General features: G+C 45.6%; 1 protein-coding gene and 2 long non-coding RNA genes across 7 annotated transcripts in view; 1 reads left to right on the top strand and 2 right to left on the bottom strand.

Moving 5' to 3' along the window:
* Nucleotides 1–20,693, top strand: part of MYLK (myosin light chain kinase) — a 324,445-nt gene that overhangs the window by 145,069 nt on the left and 158,683 nt on the right. For 3 of the 4 annotated variants that reach the window (XM_073305128.1, XM_073305130.1, XM_073305127.2), the window contains exons 4-6: nt 2,986–3,034; nt 11,576–11,741; nt 16,598–16,763. In XM_073305128.1, coding sequence (XP_073161229.1) covers nt 2,986–3,034; nt 11,576–11,741; nt 16,598–16,763 — 381 coding nt within the window. Of the gene's footprint in view, nt 1–2,985; nt 3,035–11,575; nt 11,742–16,597; nt 16,764–20,693 lie in introns of those variants that run through there. The other variant, XM_073305131.1, reaches the window with a different exon arrangement.
* LOC144930965 (uncharacterized) lies at nt 5,967–15,148 on the bottom strand. 2 transcript variants are annotated; one of them, XR_013636479.1, is made up of 4 exons: nt 11,880–15,148; nt 9,356–9,455; nt 7,146–7,265; nt 5,967–6,440 (listed from the first exon to the last, which is right to left on the bottom strand). It is a non-coding gene; the product is annotated as an uncharacterized LOC144930965 (long non-coding RNA). The 2 variants fall into 2 exon arrangements; XR_013636478.1 differs by having other exon boundaries at nt 7,146–9,455.
* LOC144930966 (uncharacterized) overlaps nt 16,351–20,693 on the bottom strand; it is a 62,164-nt gene continuing 57,821 nt past the window's right edge. The window contains exons 2-3 of the long non-coding RNA XR_013636480.1: nt 18,880–18,939; nt 16,351–16,742 (exon numbers count right to left, since the gene is read on the bottom strand). This is a non-coding gene — a long non-coding RNA (uncharacterized LOC144930966). The remainder of the gene's footprint in view (nt 16,743–18,879; nt 18,940–20,693) is intronic.

The raw sequence follows: 20,693 nt of genomic DNA, 5'->3' as shown, positions 1-20,693 counted from the left end.
GGGGAAATGGGAACAGGGAATGGGGTGGGGAATTGGAATAATTTTTGCTAAGGGGGGAAGGGAACAGGGACACAGGTGTAAGTCTCTGTGGTGTCAGAGTTGGGAAGGGGGACACTAAGGAAGGAAACTGGAATCATGCTTGCTGGAAGTTCACCCCAATAAACATTGAATTATTTGCACCTTTGGACTTCGGGTATTGTTGCTCTCTGTTCATGCGAGAAGGACCAGGGAAGTGAGTGGGTGAAGGAATAAGCCCCCTAACACTCCACTCTAATGTGTAAGGGCCAAATTTATCATGGATGAAAGGAGGTGCAATTCCACTGGAGTCAATGCGGTTACCTGCAGAAATCATCAGTGAATATAGCCATGTTCTGCTGAAAAAAATTTGAGCTTGTAAAGTTGTTCACTTGTTTTTAGTTCAGCTTGGCAGGGCGGGGAATACATAAAATCACAAAAACTCTGCTGACATCTCTCTGTATTATTATTTATTTGTATAACAGTAGTGCCTAAAAGTGCCAATCAGTAGTGGGGCCCCATTGTGCTAGGCACTGTACAAACACATAGTGAGAGACCATTCCCGCCCAAAGGAGTTTACAATATAAATGGACAAGACAGACAAAAGGTGGCTGGGGAAAAAGGCACATAAAAGTGAAGTGATCTATCCCAAGGTCAGACATCAGAGGCACTGCTGGGAACAGAAACCATGTCTCCTGAGTCCCCATCCAGTGCCCTAAACACTAGACCACACTGTCTTTCCTGAAATGCTTTCACAATTTAATTTCTTTGAGGGGCAAAAACAAGGGTCTTTGGACTGGTAGGTGTCATTTTAGCTTCATATGCCTTAAAATGGCTGGGTAACAAAGGGCCTGATCTTGAGGGCTGCTAAGGCATCTTTAACTTCCATGGAAGCCACCTCTCAGGATTAGGCCCATAACTATGGAAACCACAGATTTCTGAGGGAAATAGCAACTGACTGTCTGCTACAGTGATAGCACCAGTTACTGGTGCTTTTATAACACAATAACATCACAAGTGAAAGGCTGCATTTTTTGAGGATCTACCAGCTATGCTCAATATATGGTTCAGTTTGATGTCTGTGTCACATGGGAAGCAGCTAAGATCAAAATGGGAATTTGGAAAGGCACATCTGCATATTAGATAATCTAAGGCTTTGTCTACACTTTTCTCTAAAAGTTGGGCAGTGTGAACGCTCTTTGTTGGCACTTTTGCCAACAAAATACTTCCACCCCCTATAAGCAGGGTTCACGTTGTCAACAGGAGAGCACCTCTGCCCACAATGAGCGATTTACACTGCCACTTGCCATGGCAAAACTTTTGTCTTTCGGAGGGGGGGAGGGCTTTTTTAAGCACCTGTGAACAACAAAAGTTTTGTCCTTCCATTGGCAGTGTAGTCAAAGCCTTACACTGTTAAATTTAAAACTCCCAGTAACATAGAGCCAGAGAAAAGTGTTAGAAATTGACATCAGTGCTACTCTCTGTTTGCAAGCTGGCCGATGTGCCTCATTTCAAGTTTCTGGTGAATAGCAAAGCCCTTCAGATTGCTGGCTTCCTGTTGAATTCCCAGGGCACATTTTACCCAACTTCATCCTATCCTAAAGAGAAAAAAAATGTTTGTCTATTCATGGTCAAAGACCTCTCATGGAAATCCTCAGAGTGCAAACTTGTTGGAATCAACAGGTTGCACAGGGGCAGAGTTTGAAATCAGTTTTCTGACATTGGCTGTTCAGTCCTGAATTCATTTATTGTTTTAAATTCATTGCAGTAAAGCACCCAAAGATTAAGGTCATTAGTGTCATACAGAAGTCTCTGTTCTAATAATCCTCCATGCGCCACTGATGTAAAATACAGAACTATTTCTTTCCAGATAAGCATATGGGACTGGTTGTTGTCTGAAAGAAACATTACTAAATCATTATGTAGCTTTCCTACACAGAGGTTTTGACTGGTACCACTCCATCTGGTATACTCGTTTTAAATGAGATCTATGGCAGATACTTATAAATCTCAAGAAGCTTCCATTGTTGACAGCTGCCATAGTTGTTTATTTCTCACTGTCACCCTTGATCTGCCCTGTTTCCCTTGCAATTTTTGTGTGTTAAAAAGTTAGTAATGTTTATTTTGTTAGTCTGTCCAGTAGATGGTGCTAAGTAATCAGTGCATTTTGTGCACTGTGTATATTTTGTCAGTACTGTAGGGTGGGTTATATTACCTTGAAAAGAAGCACACCAAAAAGAAAAGGTGACACGGACAAATACATGAATAAAAGAATAGCCTGTTCATGGGACTCTCTAATCCTGCCACTCTGAAAAATGATTAATAATAATACTTGGACTTTATAATAGAGTGTTTCATCCGGTGGTCTCAAATGGTGAATAAGAAATTATCCCTAATTTATGGATGGGGAAACTGAGCCAAGAATTTAGCTGTTAAATCCTAAATTTTGAAAATTGGCTTCTTAAGTAATTTTCCCAAAATTACACAGTAAGCCAGTGTCAGAGCTGAGAACAGAATCCAGGTTTTTGAATGTTGGACATGTAGTTTTATGCCTTCTCCACTGGAATACAGTGTGGGTGAAAGTCATGTTCTCTAATCATTAGTCAATATTAGTTATATGTAGACAGGGGTCTTTGTGACCTGAGTCACAAAGTGTGGATAGTGGATTTGTAAATTCCTAAAATTCAGGGATGGTTAGATTGGAGTTCTGTCTGGAACCCAAATCTAGTTAATAGTTAAGTATTTAACACAGGTCTGAACCAAACACAGTCCTATACTGAAGGGCATACTCCTGCATTGGTTAGAGTACAGGTAAAATAACTTGTACTGTAGGTATCTTCCACCTCTAATTTTCATGATCCTTGTTTGACAGCAGGAGAAAGAAATACAGGATTTACACAGATTTTGGTATCTGTAGTACCTAATAACCACGATAAGTCATCTAATTTGTTGTCTTTCTATAACATACAGGAAACTCCTTGAAGAAATACAGCCTGCTGTCCAGTGCCAAAACCCTTGGGTAAGAATTCTAGGCTTCATGGAGTTCTTTAAAACACAAGGTCTGGTGGTGAAGGTTGTGGAGAGACTGGAGAATTTTTTTTCCTTAAGTGACTTTGCCGTCTAACATTAGTGCTCAGTTTTATTCTGAGGGCCAATTAAAACGAGTTTGATTTCTGCTTAGCCCCTAATAAAGCTTGACCAGATTAAAAAAGCATATAGTGACCTTGGCAGCATTCTCTTCCAGCATCAGAGGCTTGAATAATGGAGGAAGGGGTGGTCTTGTTAAGGCACAAGACTGAGAGCTGGAAGAGCTGGATTCTATTCCTGTGTGGTCTTGTGGAAAACACTGCAGTGCCATAGTTTTCCTATTTGTAAAATGGGGGCAACATTACTAGTCTAATTCCCAAAGGTGCTGGAAGGCTGACCTCATTAATGATTGTGAAATGCTCAGATTCTGTGGCGATGAGTCCCCACGTAATGCATGTAAACAAGTAACCAGAATAAGCCCAAATCAGTGTGCTTCAGTGAGAGCTGTTCTGTCTGTAAATCCGTGAGAATAATATATGCAGACGATTGATGTTTGTCTGTTGAGAAGGGATGGCAGTAACCTGCTTCAGCTAATCCTGTCCCATGCCAGTTGGGAGAATATACCTATAGGAATCAATGTGTAGACAAGGACAGCTTACTCTGGGTTCACCATGGATGTGAACTCTTTCCCATTTATTTTAGGAGGGCTGGAATGATACGTCTCATTAGCCCTTTTGCAGTTTGCACTCATGAAACTGTCTTGAGTTGGTATCATTGAGATTAAGTAGTTTAATGGCCCAAATGGTGGTTCTGTAATATTATCCATGGCCACAACCAAAGAACCTGGTTGACAAGCACTTTTCTCAAGGAGGCGGTGGAAGGATTTTGGTGACAGAGGTAAGCTTCTCCTTACGACATACGAGTTAGTTTTGATACCTTGAGGATTAGGTGTGCGTGCTTTTAAATAGGGTTGCCAACTTTCTAATCGCACAAAACCAAACACCCCTACCCAGCCCCTGCTCCAAGGCCCCACCCCTGCTCTGCCCCTTCTCCAAGGCCCCGCCCCCCTTTGCTCCATCCCCCCTCCCTTTGTCACTCGCTCTCCCCCACCCTCACTCACTTTCACCAGGCTTGGGCAGAGGATTGGGGTACGGGAGCGGGGTGCAGGCTCTGGGGTGGGGCCAGGGATGAGGGGTTTGGGGTGCAGAAGATGGCTCTGGGCTGGGGCAGTGGGTAGGGGTACAGGGAGTATAGGCTCTGGGATGGGGTGCGGGCTCCAGCTGGGGCCATAAATGAGGGGTACAGGGTGTGGGAGAGGGCTCCGGTCTGGGGCAGGGGGCTGGGGTGTGGGGGAAGTGAGGACTCCAGCTGGGGGTTCAGGCTTGGAGTAGGGCCGAGGATGAGGAGTTTGGGGTGCAGGAGGGGACTCTGGGCTGGGGCAGGGGGTTGGGATGCGGGTGGGGTTTCAGAGTGTGGGGACGCTTGGCAACCCTATTGTCACTGCTGGTGTCCTTAATGCAATGCCACCCCACCCTGCCATCCCTTCTCATTAGCATTCTAAACTCCTACCTGCGTTACCTGCCTATTTACCCTTAAAGCCATGGCAGATATTGATAAAAACTGAGATTTTAGAAGGGAAATCTAGTGTAAAAGAGTGTTCTTCCATATTTAAAGTGATTCTCTCCTCCCCTGCCCCAGTACAACTGTGTGTTGGAACAAGATTTGCCCCATATTACTGCTACCACTAGCAATAATGGACTAATATACCCAGACATAACTTCCGGGGTGAGGCTGACACAAAGGATAACTTCTCCACTGCATGGGCTGTGCTGTTTACCAAACATTTATAATTAAATGGTTGTTTTGAGGTTCAAAATCCTGGGCCTGATTCTTCTTGCAATTACCTGGGGTTTTACAGTTTTATAACTTGATTGACTTTAATTGGCTTATTCCTGATTCACACCACTGTGATTGAGTGGGGAAATGGGCCCCCATAGGTTCAAACAAAAATAATTTCCCTTGCCAATGTTAGTGATCAGAACACAGCTTATTAGCATTGAGTATTTTAATTTTCCTTTTCACTATGAATCCTATTTATTTACTTTTTGGATTTCGCTCCGATTACAGCGATGAAAATAGACTAGTCAAGCAAGTGAAAGTGACTAGTTGTTCTTTGAGTGCTTGCTCATGTCAATTCCATTCTAGGTGTGCACGCACTCACGTGCGCAGTCATCAGAGATTTTTGCCTTAGTGGTATCTGTAGGACTGTCTGTGGCGCCCCCTTGAGTGCCGCACTCATGTGTCGGTATATCAGGCGCTGCCAGCCCTGTGCCTTCTCAGTTCCTTCTTACCGCCCATGGTGGCTAGTCAGAGCGCCTTTCCTTGCACCAGCGGCACCGGGTTCGGTACATGAGACACGCTCAGAGGTCTGGGTAAAGGAGACAGCATCCACCCCAAAAAAACCCTTTCTCATGGGGGATGAAACCCCAGAGCTTCCCCTAGCGGTACAGTTGTCGACCTCATCCCCGGATGAGGTGGTTGCAGGACCCTCGACGGCCAGCCTCCCGGACAGTTTTAAAGAACATCAGGTCCTGCTTCGATGGGTGGCCAAGAACTTGGGCCTAGAGGTGAAGGAGATGGCCAAGCAGGTGGACACCTTGTTCGATGTCTTCTCAGCCTCTGTCCCGGCATGTGTTGCACTACCAGTGCATGATGAGGTCCTGAAAATTGCCAAGGCCCTCTGGCGAACCCCATCGTCCATCCCTCCCACCTCCAAAAGGGCTGAAAAGTAGTACTTCATCCCAGCCAAAGGGTTCATCTCCGGGCTCACTGGTTGTCTTTGCGGCCAATGAAAAGGCCAAGCAGGGACACACCAGTTCAACTCCCAAGAATAAAGAGGCCAAAAGACTGGACCTTTTGGGGAGAAAAATTTATTCAAGGAGCCAGCCCGCAATTCCGGGTGGCAAACTATCAGGCCCTCTTGGGCGGGTACAGTTTTAACTTATCAGACTCCCTCTGTAAATTAAACGAGTCCCTCCCTCAGAGTTTGGCCTAGGAATTCAGCACCCTGGTGGAGGAGGGCATCACGGCAGCTAGGTGCTCTCTCCAGATGGCGTGGGACATGGCGGATTTGGCAGCTAAAGGTGGGCACATCGGCGGTGGTCATGAGGCGCAGCTCCTGGCTTCAGACTGCCACCCTGTCCCAAGAGATGCAGATCTCTATGCAGGACCTCCCATTCAAAGGGAATGGACTCTTTTCGGAGCAGACTGATGCGAGGCTGCATAGATTGAAGGACACTCAGGCCACCCTTCGCTCGCTGGGCATGCATATGCCGCAGTCTGCACAGAAGCAGCTCCAACTGCCCCCGCTGCCAAGGCCTTGGCAGCCTCATCGGGGTCTGCGAGGAGAAGGGATAGAGACATGAGGTTTAGTCATCGCCACCCTTCTTCCTCCCACTCACCTGCCCGGCCCGGTGAAGCATCCGGGGGGCGAGAAGTGCTCATTTTTAAGGTGCGATCAAGAGTGATGCCCCAGTCAATTCCCCGGATCCACCTTGTTCTTTCTTCTACCATCTTTGTGCCTACCATTTGGCCTGGTCGCGGGTCACCTCGGACTGCTGGGTATGGGATATAGTATCTTGGGGCTATACCCTGCAATTTTCAGCCAACCCTCCCTCCTCTTCCCCATCCCTGTTCAGGGACCCTTTTCACAAGCAAGTCCTCATCCAAGAGGTCAAGAACCTCCTGCACCAGAAGGTGGTGGTGGAGGTCCCTTGGGATATGAAAGGAAAAGGGTTTTATTCCCGCTACTTCCTAATCGCGAAAACAAAAACGGGCCTCAGACTCATTATGGCGTCACCTCAACAAGTCTCTCAGAAAGTTGACGTTTCACACGGTCTCCCTGGCCTCCATCTTCTCCCTGGATCCAGGGGACTGGTATACCGCCCTCGACTTGAAGGATGCTTATTTCCATATTCCAAGGTCACAGACATTTCCTCTGTTTCATAGTGGGCAGACACCATTTTCAATTCATGGCGCTGCTCTCTGGCCTCTCATTGGCCCCGAGGGTGTTCACAAAATGTATGGCGCCAGTGGCTGCTTACCTGAGACATCGACGGATCCAGGTCTTCCCATATCTCAACGACTGGCTCATCAAGGGCAGGTCTCGGGAGCAAATGCAGAGGAGCCTCCATCTGGTGTGTTCTACCTTCAGCAATCTGGGCCTGTTGTTAAACGAGAAAAAAATCTACCTTAACACTGGTCCAGTTAGTAGAGTTCACTGGGGTAGTTCTGGACTCCACATGAGCCAGAGCCTTCCTTCCAGAAGCTCTTTTTAAGGCCATGTTGGACCTGATCTCCCATGTAAAGAACCACCCGCTCACCACGGCTCACATCTGCCTGCAGTTGTTGGGCCACATGGCCGTGTGTACATACGTGGTCAGCCATGCTCGGCTCCATCTCCAGCTTCTGCAAGTGTGGCTGGCATCAATCTATATCCGCAACAGGCACAACCTAGAGTGGGTAGTCAGTGTGCTGGATCACAACAGGTCATCCCCTGGATTGGTGGTTGGACCCAAGGCTGGTGTTGGAGGGAGTTCCCTTTGTGACCCTGTCCCTGTCGCTGACCCTGGTCTCCAATGCTTTGGACCTAAGCTGGGGAGCCCATGTGGGCGAGCTAAGCATCCATGGCCTCTGGTTGTGGGACAATCTGGCCCTCCACATCAACATCAGGGAGCTCAGAGTGGTTCTTCTGGCCTGCCAGGCTTTCTTGCCCCACCCGAAGGGCAAGGTGGTGCAGATCCTGACGGAAAATACCACTGCGATGTATTACATCAACAGGCAGGGCAGTATCAGGTCTTCGGCCCTTCATCAAGAAGCCTTTGGGATTTTTGTGTGCAACGTGCCATTCATCTGATCGCCGCACACCTGCCTGGAACCAGGAATGTCCTGGCGGATCACCTTAGCGAGACTTTCTCGTCTTGCCACAAGTGGTCGCTCCATCTGGAGGTGGTCAGCATAATCTTCCAGAGGTGGGGGACCGTTTGCGTCCAGGCAGAACAGAAAATGTCAAAATGTCTGTTTGATCTGGGGGTTGGACAGGGGCTCCCTATCAGATGCCTTTCTCATTCTGTGGTTGCGGGCTCTGATGTATGCCTTCCCGCCGGTGCCACTGATTCACAGGGTCCTTGTGAAGATCAAGCAAGACAGGGCAAGAATTATCCTAATAGTCCCCACATGGCCTCGCCAGCACTGGTTTGGCACATTGCTGAGCCTTTCAGGAGCTGCTTCGCTGCAGCTACCTCTGACTGGATCTGCTGTCCCAGAACCACGGCAGCCTTTGGCACTTGATGGCTTGGCTACTATATAGCTAAGCATGGACAAACAGGCATGCTCGGACTGTGTTCAGTAGGTCTCGCTGCGTAGCAGGAAACACTCAACCAGAGCGACTTTCCTGGCCAAATGGTGCTGAGTCTCGGAATGGCATATCCAGGCCGAGCAGGCCCCGCTGCAGGAGATCCTGGATTATCTGCTGCACCTCGAACTCCCAAGGTTTGTCCCTGTCACTTAGCTGCTATCTCAGCTTTCCATCCTCCATTCCAAGGCAAGTTGATCTTTGCTCACAATATGATGGTACATTTTGAAAGGTCTGGAGTGTCTCTACCTGCACATCCAGGATCCCATCCCTCCCTGGGACCTGAATCTCATGTTGTCGAGGCTCATGGGGCCTCCCTTTGAGCCTCTGGCTTCCTGCTCTCTCCTGCTTCTCTCCTGGAAGGTTTCATTCCTGGTCATGATAATGTTGGCCCACAGGGTGTCTGAGATCAGGGCGCTTACTTCAGAACCACACTATACAGTCTTCTACAAGGATACGGTCCAGTTGCGCCTGCACCTAGCATTTCTGCCCAAGGTTGTTTTCCAGTTTCATACTGGCCAGGACATATACTTACCCATCTTCTTTCCAGAGCCTCATGCATCAGATCCAGAGCGAAGCTACACACTCTGGACGTCAGGAGGACGCTGGCCTTTTACATAGAACAAAGCCATTCTGTAAGTCAATGCAGCTGTTCATTGCGGTGGCAGACAGAATGAAAGGTCCCCCAGTGTCTGCTCAGAGGATTTTGTGCTGGATCATGGCCTGCATCCGATACTGCTATAAGCTGGCGAAGGTGCTTCCATCAGCAGTTGTGACTGTACACTAGGCTGGGACACAAACATCATCAGTGGCCCTCCTGGCACAGGTGCCAATCCAAGAGATCTGTAGGGCTACTGCCTAGTCATCTGTCCACACGTTATTGTCACATTATGCACTTACCCAGCAAGCTCGAGACGACGCTGGCTTTGGCAGAGCAGTGCAGCAAGTTGCAAGTCTGTGAACTCTGAGTCCACCTCCATGGACATTGCTTGTGAGTCACCTAGAATGGAATCGACATGAGCAAGCACTCAAAGAAGAAAAAATGGTTACCTACCCTTTCGTAACTGTTGTTCTTTGAGATGAGTTGCTCATGTCCATTCGATTACCTGCCCTCCTGCCCCTCTGTCGGAGTTGCAAGAAGGAACTCAGAGGGCGTAGAGCTGGCGGTGCCTGATATACTGACGCATGAGCATGGCACTCAAGGAGTTGCCACAGCTGGCCCTACAGATACTGCTAAGGCAAAAATTTCCCATGACCACACACTTGGGCATGTGCACACCTAGAATGGAATGGACATGAGCAACACATCTCGAAGAACAACAGTTACAAAAAGGTAGGTAACCATATTTTAGGTTCTTTTGTGCTGTTATTTGTATTGCAAACACGCTAGGGGAATATGCACGTGCTAAATAGTCCTACTAAGGAAGGATAGTCATATGGCCATTTAGCTCTGTCTTTCTAAAGGGCTCGCCTAATCCAGTGGATTTTAATAGAGTTATTAAAAGGTTCATCCTCCTGTTTTCTTTGCTTCTGTGTTTTACTCCTGTTTAGAGCTTTCAGAATTTGGAAAGATTTAAATCCAAAATACTCTTGAGTTATGTAAAAAAAGAAAATATTAAAAACATAGCTATTTGTATTTGGTTTTGTAAAATCTAGGAAGGGAGTGTATATATGTCTAGTAGTCTAGTGGTAATTAATATTCTCTTTTGATGTATCAGTGTTTATACATGTATGTATACATATACACGCATGCGCGCGCGCACGTGCATTCCCTCTAAATTTTGGGACTGAACTATGAGTGACCCTTTTTACAAAGCACTAGCCTTCCTCTTTAGGTAAGGCACCACTCTTGCCCAAAAATTTTCAGTATTCCTTTTCTCTGTTTAAATCCTCTCCATCATGGTCTTGTCTTACTCAGAATTCTCAAGTAGCCCATATGGCCACCATCATATCTTGGCAGCTCCTTGAACTGAGGCTGTGAGGTCTGTATTAGTGTTCTGATACCTTATAGAAAAAGGGAGGTATTGATACTTCTTATTTGCATGTGGGTAAGATGCTGTGTGGAAAATCAATGCCCCAAAAGTGGTTTGGTTTGCCAGAAATTCCAGGCTAAAAATAATCACCATCTACTATCTTCTGCTATTGTGTGGCTTGATTATACCGTGGCTGTATTCAGATAGCTCCTTTTGACATTAACAGGCATAAATTGCACTTATTTTGTCTTGCTTACAATACTGTTTTGTATTTCTAGGTTATGTGACTGTGACTGACTGTTCTCTCTCAGTGTTGAAGTGTCACTTTCTTAGCAAAGCATGTTGTTCCACAGCTATGTCATCTTTATAATCAAAGCTGGGCCAATCCTGCTAAAAGTTATTCATTATCATTAATTAGATCTTCTAAACTAATTTGTTTTGTTTCGTTTGTGCCATTTTCATGTTCACTTTGTGAACATTCTAGTGAATGAATTTCCTGGCATAAATGTTTACTAAAATAGTAAATTTTAGGTATACACGTTAGAAAAGTGGTGAAAAGTGAATGTCATTCATAATCACAAGTGATTATGTGATTATCACACTCACTGATAGGTGAAATAATTGGAGAATAATTCTGAACAGCTAACAAATATGGGTAAATCTATAGCTGTTGGCAGACAATTCACAGATTGGAAAAAAGGACTGATTTAAATGTATATTTTGTTAATTGTGACTAGTTTGCCCAGCTCTGGTTATAAGCAACCAGAATTGTCAAAAAAGGTGTGATAGTTCTTGTTGTGTGTTTGTTGGATGAGGGCACACAGAAGAACAGTGTCCAGTAGCATGAGAAATTGAGAGCAGTGGTCTCCAACATGTGGGCCTGTGATGGGTGTCTCCTTATCACATGTCAGCATTTTGTTCCTTACGTTGGCCACACGTTGCCAGCTTACTTCTGATTTCTGAACATTTTGTCCCACTGGCCAAAAATTGTTGTCTTATGCTGGTACCTTTGTAACTCAGTGTTGGTTACCACTTACACTATTTCAAGTTGGCAGACCACTGTTCTAATATGCTTTCTGAAGTGTGCCTACCCACAAGAAAAGGTTACAATTCCTCTGCTAAACTAAGGTATTCATTGCCTTTCCAGGGGGAGATTTTCTGTTCCGTCAGTGGAGAACAGGCCAAGCATCTGGGGAGAAAGTCCACCAAAGTTTGCTACAAAACCCAACAGAGTCATTGTGCGTGAAGGCCAGACAGGCAAATTCTCCTGTAAAATAACAGGACGACCACAGCCTCAAATAACTTGGTTTAAGGTATGGTTTCCTGAGGGGCTAATGTCCTTGCTCTGCCTCAAAGCTTCTATTATAGGAGGATGAAGTCTGTTGGTTCTTCTTCAAGTGCGGGTCCTGCTATGTGTTTTCCACACATGAGTATGCGTGCATGCCACACACCTGAGTCCAGAAATTCTTCAAAGCAGTGTCCCTTGATTATGTGCAGTAGTGTCCCTCATGCTCCCGACTGAGGGTATAAGAGGCAGTGTGGGTCAACACCTTTCCGGGTCCTTCTTACCACTGGATGGCCTGAGTCAGAATCATGTCCTCCTTCACTCCATGCATAACCTGTAATGGAGATTTGCTGTAAATCGTTTTTATATCTTAACTTGGTAGTTATAGTTAATATACAGTTAATATAGGATAGTTTCTCTCCTCCGCCCCCATTCTCCAGAAATCTTCCCCAGTCCCAAGACGACACCCAGAGTCTTGGGATTCAAAAATTGCATCTCCTGCTCTTGCTCCTTCTCTGTCAGTGACAAGCATCAAAGGTCCCTGTTCTGCCTGGGTGAGGTGCACATCTCTGCAAAGTGCAGTAGCTATTGATCCTTCCCACCCAGAACTAGAGAGATCCAAGAGCACTGACTAAAAAAGTTCCCGATGGAGGAGGCTTAACCAACCAGCAGAGCCCCCCCAGGCACAAGCCTTGGAACGGAGCCTTTACCGCAGAAACCCAAAGAGTTCTCCTCCAGGGCTCCTCATGAATGTAAGGGGAGCTCTCATGGGCTTCAAGACGATGACCGCATGCCGTTTATCAGAAGCCGCCCATTTCAGGATCTCTTAACCCAGGACAGAGGGAAAATCAAGCAACCCAACCCAGGTTCACTCCACCTCAGGCCTGGTGTTTGGATGGGCATCTGAAATAGAATACTCATACTGCACTCCTGCTCAGGAAATACTTATCCAAAGTAGAAAGGATTCTACTAGAGCCTGCTACCAGGCTAAACGGTGGCACTTTTCAGCCTCGGCACAACACCACCAACATTCCCTTCATAGGTGGGCATTCTGGCTTATCCTAGACTAGTTTCTCTCCTTAAAGACTTCAGGTCTGGCCCTTAGTTTGCTGTGGGTACACCTAGCAGCAGTTAGTGCCTTCCTCCCTCCCGTGGAGGGATATTCTATGTTTACATACCTGGCTACTGTGAAATTTATGAAGAGCTTGATCAGTACCTTCCCATTGGTCATTAAATCTATGCCTCAATGGGACCTTAACCTTGTCCTGTCAACACTCTCAGGTCCACCCTTTGAACCTATGGCAACATATGCCATGACCCACCTGTCCATGAAGGTGGTGTTCTTAGTGGCCATCACTTTGGCCAGAAGGGTCAATGAGGTAGGAGCCAGGATGGCGGACTCTTTATACAGTATTTCAGAAAGGGAAGGTCTCCCTTAATTTACACCCCAAATTTCGCCTCAAGATTGTTTGAGTTCTATGTCAATCAGTCAACTCACTTACCTGCAGGTCCATGAACACTGGTTTGAAGAATTTCTGTACTCAGGCGCATGGTGGGCATGTGCACCCACATGTAGATAGGGACAATACATCTTGAAGAAGCTTCAGTTACAGTAAGTAAGCGTCAGGGACTGTGATAGTATAAACTATACTACGTGTCAAGAAACCTGTGTACAACGCTGAGGGGGCAAATCTTCCCTGCACTTGCAACCCAGAAACTCCACTGAAACTAGTAGAGTCATTCGCAAGTGCAAGTGTCACCTGAATCTGTCTCATTACTCTTGTTAATGCTATTTATTATTTGTATTGTGGTAGCGCCAGCCAAAATCAGGGTCCCATTGTACAAGCCCCTGGTAAGAAACAGTCCCTGCCCCAAAGGGCTTACAATCTAAATAGGAAAAACAGACAAAGGGTGAGAAAAAAGACATATTATCGTTTCTCTTTTACAGATGGGGAGCTGAGGCCCAGAGAGATTTAATAACTTGTCTAGGGTCGCTAAGGGAGTCTGTGCCAGAGCTGGAAACTGAAAAACACTTCCTTGAGTCCCTGTCCGTGCCTTCCCACAAGGCTATGCTTTGTCTTTTTTTTTTTCTTTCGTTGTCTGTAAGAAGTTTGTATTTAGTGATAAGTGAAAAGATCCTACAGGGGGAAATGGAAATAAGCAGTCTAAATGCAGTAACAGTCAGGTGTGTTTTTATTTGCCAGTATTTTGCATATTTAAAAAAATCCAAGTTTGAAAAAGAACAGTTCATCCACATCAATATGAGCTCTACTAAACCAGCCACATCACAAAAGAGTTTGATTTCTAAAATAAAGACAGGATCAGTGGGAAATGTTCAGGTCTGGTGGTTTCGCTTCTAAATAAATAACACTAAAATTTCTGATTTTTAAGGTAATGTTAGGATTATTAGAACAGTGAAGAAGCACCAGGTTATAGTGACTTTTGTTATCTGGAAAATTTCCCTGGTTTACAACCATATTTGTCTCAGTAATGGTGGAGCTTTTGGGTGATATTTAATTATTACATTGGTTTATCCATCCCCGCTGAACAATTTATGTTTTGAAAAATTGAAGATATTTTTGCTCTTCAAAATTATAGAATTGAACATTAATTCTTTTGTCTTCCTCTCTTCCCCTGCCTTCTGCATCACGGCAAGGACTATAAACCAGATGGTAGGAAATGTAGGGCATTTTCTCACTGTTTTTTATTTCTCCTGCTCAGACAGGTTCTCTGCCAAAAATTGAACAATCCCATGAATCAGCGGAGGAAGGGGAATGTTTAAAGGGGTGAGGGGTGGGAATGTTTCATAATTGAAAGAACATATTTCCAGTTGCCGGCCACTATCATAAATCATTATTATTTGTAGTACAGAAATGCCATGGGGCATCAACCAGTGCTCAGGGTTCCACTCTGCCGTGCAAATACATAATAAAAGAAAGTCCCAGTACCAAGGAGTTTTAGCTAATCTGCATGTCATTAATCCATGTTTTATAACTTGTTCTGCCAAGTGGCAGTTTCTTCCCCTTTCTTAGCAAAGATCTAACAGCAGAGTGTTATAGTGAGACATCGTAAAACTAACATACACTGATATAAAACCACAATTTTCAGAATGAATGAATCAGATCCATCTGGGGATGCCTTATTCTTTCCTTTTACTTTGTTTATCTGCTAATTCACAAAGATCAGTCGTTCATGTTGGATCCCCAGGACAATGGTGTCAGTTGGTTTAACTGAATTTTCTTTCAGCTATGATTTTATAATATTCAGACACTAGGAAGTTATTGAGTCATCAGAGGTGTTAAAAACTCAACATCTACCAAAAAGTACCATACAATGCTGCCAGGGAAAGTACAGTTTCCATCTGTATTTAGAATAGGAAAATTTGTGGTATCTGTTAGCAAAAGATATCTTTTTATTGGTGACTAAAGAAGCACATGCTTACAATGGCTTGCTTAGTCATAGATTCATAGAATATAGATGCATAGATATTTAGGTCAGAAAGGACCATTATGATCATCTAGTCTGACCTCCTGCACAACACAGGCCACAGAATTTCACCCACCACTCCTGTGAAAAACCTCTCACCTATATAATATGCCAAAAGGGACCATTATGCTCATCAAGACTGATCTCCTGTGTAACACAGGCCATAGAATCTCACTTAACAATTCCTATGTCAAGCCCATGGCTTGTGATTGAACAAGAGCCTATCTTTTAGGAAGTCATCTAATGTTGTTTTAAAGTATCAATTGATGGAGAGCCCACCACATTTCCTGGTAAGTTGCTTCAGTGTTTAATTATCCTCTCTTTTAGCTTTATTTCTAGTCTGAATTTATCTAGCTACAGCTTCCAGCCATTGGAGATTATCTCTTTGTCTGCTAGATCAAAGAATCCTTCATTATCAGAAATTTTCTTCCCATGTAGGTACTTCCAGACCATGATCAAATCACATTTTAACCTTCCCTTGGATAAATTAAAATAAAGACATTAAGTTTAGATAAAATAGATTAAGTATTAGGAACAACTGTTAAGATAGGTAGATGTCTTTAGTCTGGCAACTTTGGCCACGACTATTTTTGAGGGCGAAGTGTCAACCAGAACTTACAATTGTGATAGGTCTTGCATTTATTTGTGCCTCAACCTTAATATTATTTACAAACATAAGAGGCTCAATTGTTGGCACAGGAATGGAAAGGGTGGGTGCCAAATATGGCTTTTATCCACCTTTGCACTCTCTGTATTCTAGGCCCTGCAAGGGTTTGCTCTAACTTGCACTCTGCTTCCCATGGACTCCAATGGGCTAAGGAAAGCAGAGAATAGCTGTACTGCAGTAGCCCAAGACCTTTTGCTCCCTACAGTCTACCCCTGAGATGCCCTCTGTGCCAGAGAGGGTCTGCACTGGGTCTCTCTGGCAGCTCTGTGCCTCTCAGGAACCTCTTTTAGGTGGGGGTATTTCTTTAGCAGACCAGCATAAAGGGGCCATAGCACAATGGAGAATTGGCCCCAAAGTCTCTGTCTGTAACTATTATTCTGAAATGTGATGTCAATCTCTCAGAAAAGGAAATAAAATGTGTTACTGCTTCAGTTGCCTATACAGTAAAAGCAGATTTTATTTTCTAAGGATACTAATGCGGATGATTAAAATTCAGAATAGAATGGAAATAAAGGGTGGCAAAATCCAGGAGAAGCAGTCTCCTGCATATTTGAATTATAAAGCTTTGAACCCAGAATGTTTGTTTATACTGGCTGGGTACTAGCCACAGAAGGTATTTGGCTGAGAGATAAGTGGAAAGAACAACATGGGACAATGGACTGCTCTCTTACCACAAGCTGCTTATTTCCATGACTGTCTCTCTAATCACAGTTATTTTGTGATCCTTACAGGGTGATATTCAGTTGCAGCAAAAAGATCGTTTCAACATGTTTGAGAAAGCAGGCATCCAGTTCTTGGAAATCCAAAATGTCCGTCTGGCTGATGCTGGAACTTATATTTGTACCGTGATGAATAGCGCTGGGAAAGCATCCGTGTCTGCAGAACTCATGGTTCAAGGTACAACAAAAAGAGATTAATTGGGAATAACACAAGTGCATTACAAAGCATTCTTTAATCATTGCTTTCAGCAAGGTCTGAATACAAGTGTTGATTCCCCCCCCCCCCCAAGATCTCTCTCTCTTTCTCTCCCCTCCCATGCCCCCCTCTCCCCTCTTTTGTGTGGAATGACATTTTGATGTATCAAAACCTGCAGCACAGTGCTACAACTAAAAACACTGTCCAGTGGCAACTGTCAAAATGTTCTCTTATCACTTCCCATAGGACCTAGCATTTTGCTTTACTTTTGTCACTTTGGAGCTTGATATTTTTTAATGTCAGCAAGTGGAAATTCTACATATGTAATTAAATACAGTAATCATACCTTTAGAGAGTGCCTCATTTGTCGGGGATGGGCAAATACTTTTACTAAGATAGTTAAGTAATTGTATTTAGCATTGTCGTAGTACTTTATTCTTTCAGTGCACTGTATGAACATTAATCTTCACAATTCCCCTTTGAGTAGTAAAGCATTATTATTATATCCATATTTATAGATGTGTGCCGAGGGGAAAACAGAGACGTGGGGAAGTTAAGTAGCTTGTCCAAACCAGCACAAGAAGAGATAAAAAGTTGAATTTAAAATTCAGGTGTTCCTACCTCCCAGCCCTGTGCTTTTTTGACTGTAATTAAAAGGAAAAAATAGATTTGTGTAAACACGTAAAGGCACGTGTGTGTGCTACATATGTCATGACATATATAGTTAATTTTCTGGGTTGATGCTCCTCATGCTTGTACACCGGACCCTCACTATAGTCTGCATCGCTGTAGCGTGGATTCGTGTATAGTGCGGTCGCGGTGATGCATCCCAAATCTAAATTGGGACCCATGGCAATGCGTTCCCCGCATTAACGCAGGACCACGCATGGATCCCGAACCCCGGGCTGTAGCAATGGTCCGGTATACCTCAACACCAAAAGCATAGGCCTCGATCCCTCGAGCTACAGTAGAAGTTCCTTATCTCTAAGGAAGAAGTAGGCTGATGCAGCTACAGGGGCCAGCTATGTGCACAAAGCCAATACATTACATATGCCCCTGTTCCACTCGCTTGTTGCAATCATTGGAGGTCCACGGGAGTCTGTGTCCCATCTGGGGAGCCATTTTGAGACGCAGCAGGGTTATGAGTGTACAAATGACAACAGGAATTGAACTCAAGCATGTACTACTTAACCTAAAAGGAGTGCTGTGAGCAAGTAGCAATCTGTGCAGCCACTGTGGCCAGCCACTAGAGAGAGCCCATTTGCCAGTGTATTACTCAGTCAGGTTTTTGTTCATTGAGCCTTTTATTAAACATGTGACTGAATCTCTGACTGCTCCCGCCCGGTTAATGGCCCTACTGTGTATAACGGACACATCTGCCTTGGGACATGATGCGGGCTGGGAACCAACAGTTCAGCTACCATTCTGTACAAATTTCAAATGCTAACTGCATCCCTAATTAAGGGGCACATTCTTTCCTGTATCAGTACGTTCAAAACAGGAGAGGACTATGGGCCCTAGGCATTTAGTAAAAAGGAGGTTACATGGTAGTGTATTTAACTTATCATCTGCTTTTACCATTCTAACCTCCCATATCTAATTCTTTAAATATCAATTAAATCAGATAGTAGGAAGTGCTGTAAAGCATTATCAGGCAGTCATACAATTGAAATTATTGCATTATTTTTAAGCAAAGCTATGTAGAACTCTTGTATAGATAATCTTGTTCCAAGAGCTTTATTCTTCCAAGTTTCCACAGTCAGGTGGAGGGTGGCAAGAATGTTCTCTTAATTGATAGGGTCATGGAGCACTCCTTTGTCTTCAGCCAGCTGAGGTTTGTTAAGCTTTTTCTGGATCTTTATCTGATTATCTTTCAACTGGGATTCAGCTTACTTTTTCAGTGAAAAATTTTGGTAACTGTTTATGGCCAGACTAATTGCAAGGTTTTGATGGGTTATTTTTGTCCTATGTACCTTTAGAGTCTTTTGTTCACTCTTTCTGGAGTGCCCTGGTTGCACCACATCTCTCATCTCTTCCCTGAGACAAGGATTCAAATGTATGGCTCACCTTGAGCATGGTTCATTCAGTATTTGCTCACCTCTTCCTTCGTCTCAGCCGTTAAATTCCTTTGTGCTGCAGTCCCAGTCACACAGCTGGCCTATAACACAGTAGCTCAACTTGAAACCTGCTGCTGATGCACAGAGGATGGAAAACATTGCCTTTTGGAGGCTCAGTATTGCCTCTGTGATGCTTCCAACCATTACCTGCCCAATATCTGAATCTGGATCTCCCAGAACAAGTGGTTGTGCACTTTTGCCAAAATGCTAGTCTGAGCCTCCTGAGAATGAAGTACACTACAATTAACTTGGAAAATTGAATGAAAACACTTCTTTGGAATACTGTCTGGTTCTGGTGTCCATGGCTCAAGAAGGAAGTTGAGAAATGGGAGAGGGTTCAGAGGAGAGACACAAGAACAATTACAGGATTAGAAAACATGCCTTAGACTCAAAGAGCTCAATCTATCACTATATTTCGCTCAGGGGTTGGCAACCTTTTAGAAGTGGTGTGCCGAGTCTTCATTTATTCACTTTAATTTAAGGTTTCGCATGCCAATAATACATTTTAACGTTTTTTAGAAGGTCTCTCGCTATAAGTCTATATATTATATAACTAAACTATTGTTGTATGTAAACAAGGTTTTCAAAATGTTTAAGAAGCTTCATTTAAAATTAAATTAAAATGCTGATCTTATGCCACTGGCCCACTCAGCCCGTTGCCAGCCTGGGGTTCCATTCACCTAGGCTGGCAGTGGGCTGACCGGGGCCTGCGGCCGGGATCCAGGCTGGCAAGGGGCAGGCAGCCAGATGGGCAGTGGGCTGAGCGGGACCGGTGGCCGGGACCCCAGACTGGCAGTGGGCTGAGAGGCTCAGCCCGCTGTTGGTCTGGGGTTCCGTCCGTCGGCTCCTGCCAGCCAGGGTCCTGGCTGCCGGCCCCACTCAGCCCGCTTCCAGTCTCGAGTCCTGGCCCTGTCCACATAGAGTAGGTACCTACCTTCTCCCTGGTTCTAGCATTCTCTTCCTCTCTCTGCACTGAGAACAGGGCTGGGGGAGAAGGAGCAGGCTGGGGGTTGGGGTGCAGGGTCTGGCCAGGAGATAGAATGAGGGAGGGGGCTCAGGGTTGGGGCAGGAGGTTTGGATGTGGAGCACTTACCTGGGCAGCTCCCATTTGGTGCGAGGGGTGCAGGTGGGAATGTGGGGGGGGGAGGTATGCAGGAGCTCCTGTTTAGTGCTTAGGGTGGGGGTGGGGATGTGGGGGGTGCAAGAGTCAGGACATGGGGTGTGGGGGGGCTGGGTATGTGTGGGGGGTGCAGGAGTCAGGGCAGGGGGCTGGAGGTGTGTGAGGAGGGTGCAGGAGTCAGGGCAGGGGGCTGGGGTCTGGGTATGTGTGAGGGGAGCTGGAGTCAGGGCTGAGGTTGTTGGGGGGGTGCAGGGCTCAGGGCACAGGACTGGGGTGTGGGGGGTGCAGGGGTGAGGGCAGAGGGCTGGGTGTGTGTGAGGGGGGTGCAGGGGTGAGGGCAGATGGCTGGGGGTGTGGGCTGGCGTCGTGGGGGTGCTCCCAGCTCCCTGCCCTGAGCAGCTCACAGCAGGGGGCTGGAGGGGATATGCCCTGATTCCACCACCTTCCCCAAGGTCCCCGGAGCGTGCTGCGGTTCTGCTTTTCCCTCTCCCCATCGGTAGTAAGGGCCGTCAGCTGATCAGCCGTAGGGAAGGAGAGAAGGAGGGGCAGGAACTTAGCACGCTGGGGGAAGAGGTGGGGGGAGGGGGAAGCTTGTCTGCCCTGCAAGGAGAGAGCAGTGGGCAGGGGGCGGAAAAGAGCAGGCTGGGCCGGGCAGGATTTTTAGTGGCACGCTGC

Source organism: Lepidochelys kempii, chromosome 11 (assembly GCF_965140285.1).
Source record: "Lepidochelys kempii isolate rLepKem1 chromosome 11, rLepKem1.hap1, whole genome shotgun sequence".
Taxonomy (NCBI): domain Eukaryota; kingdom Metazoa; phylum Chordata; order Testudines; family Cheloniidae; genus Lepidochelys; species Lepidochelys kempii.
This window is presented reverse-complemented; position numbering and strand designations above follow the sequence as displayed.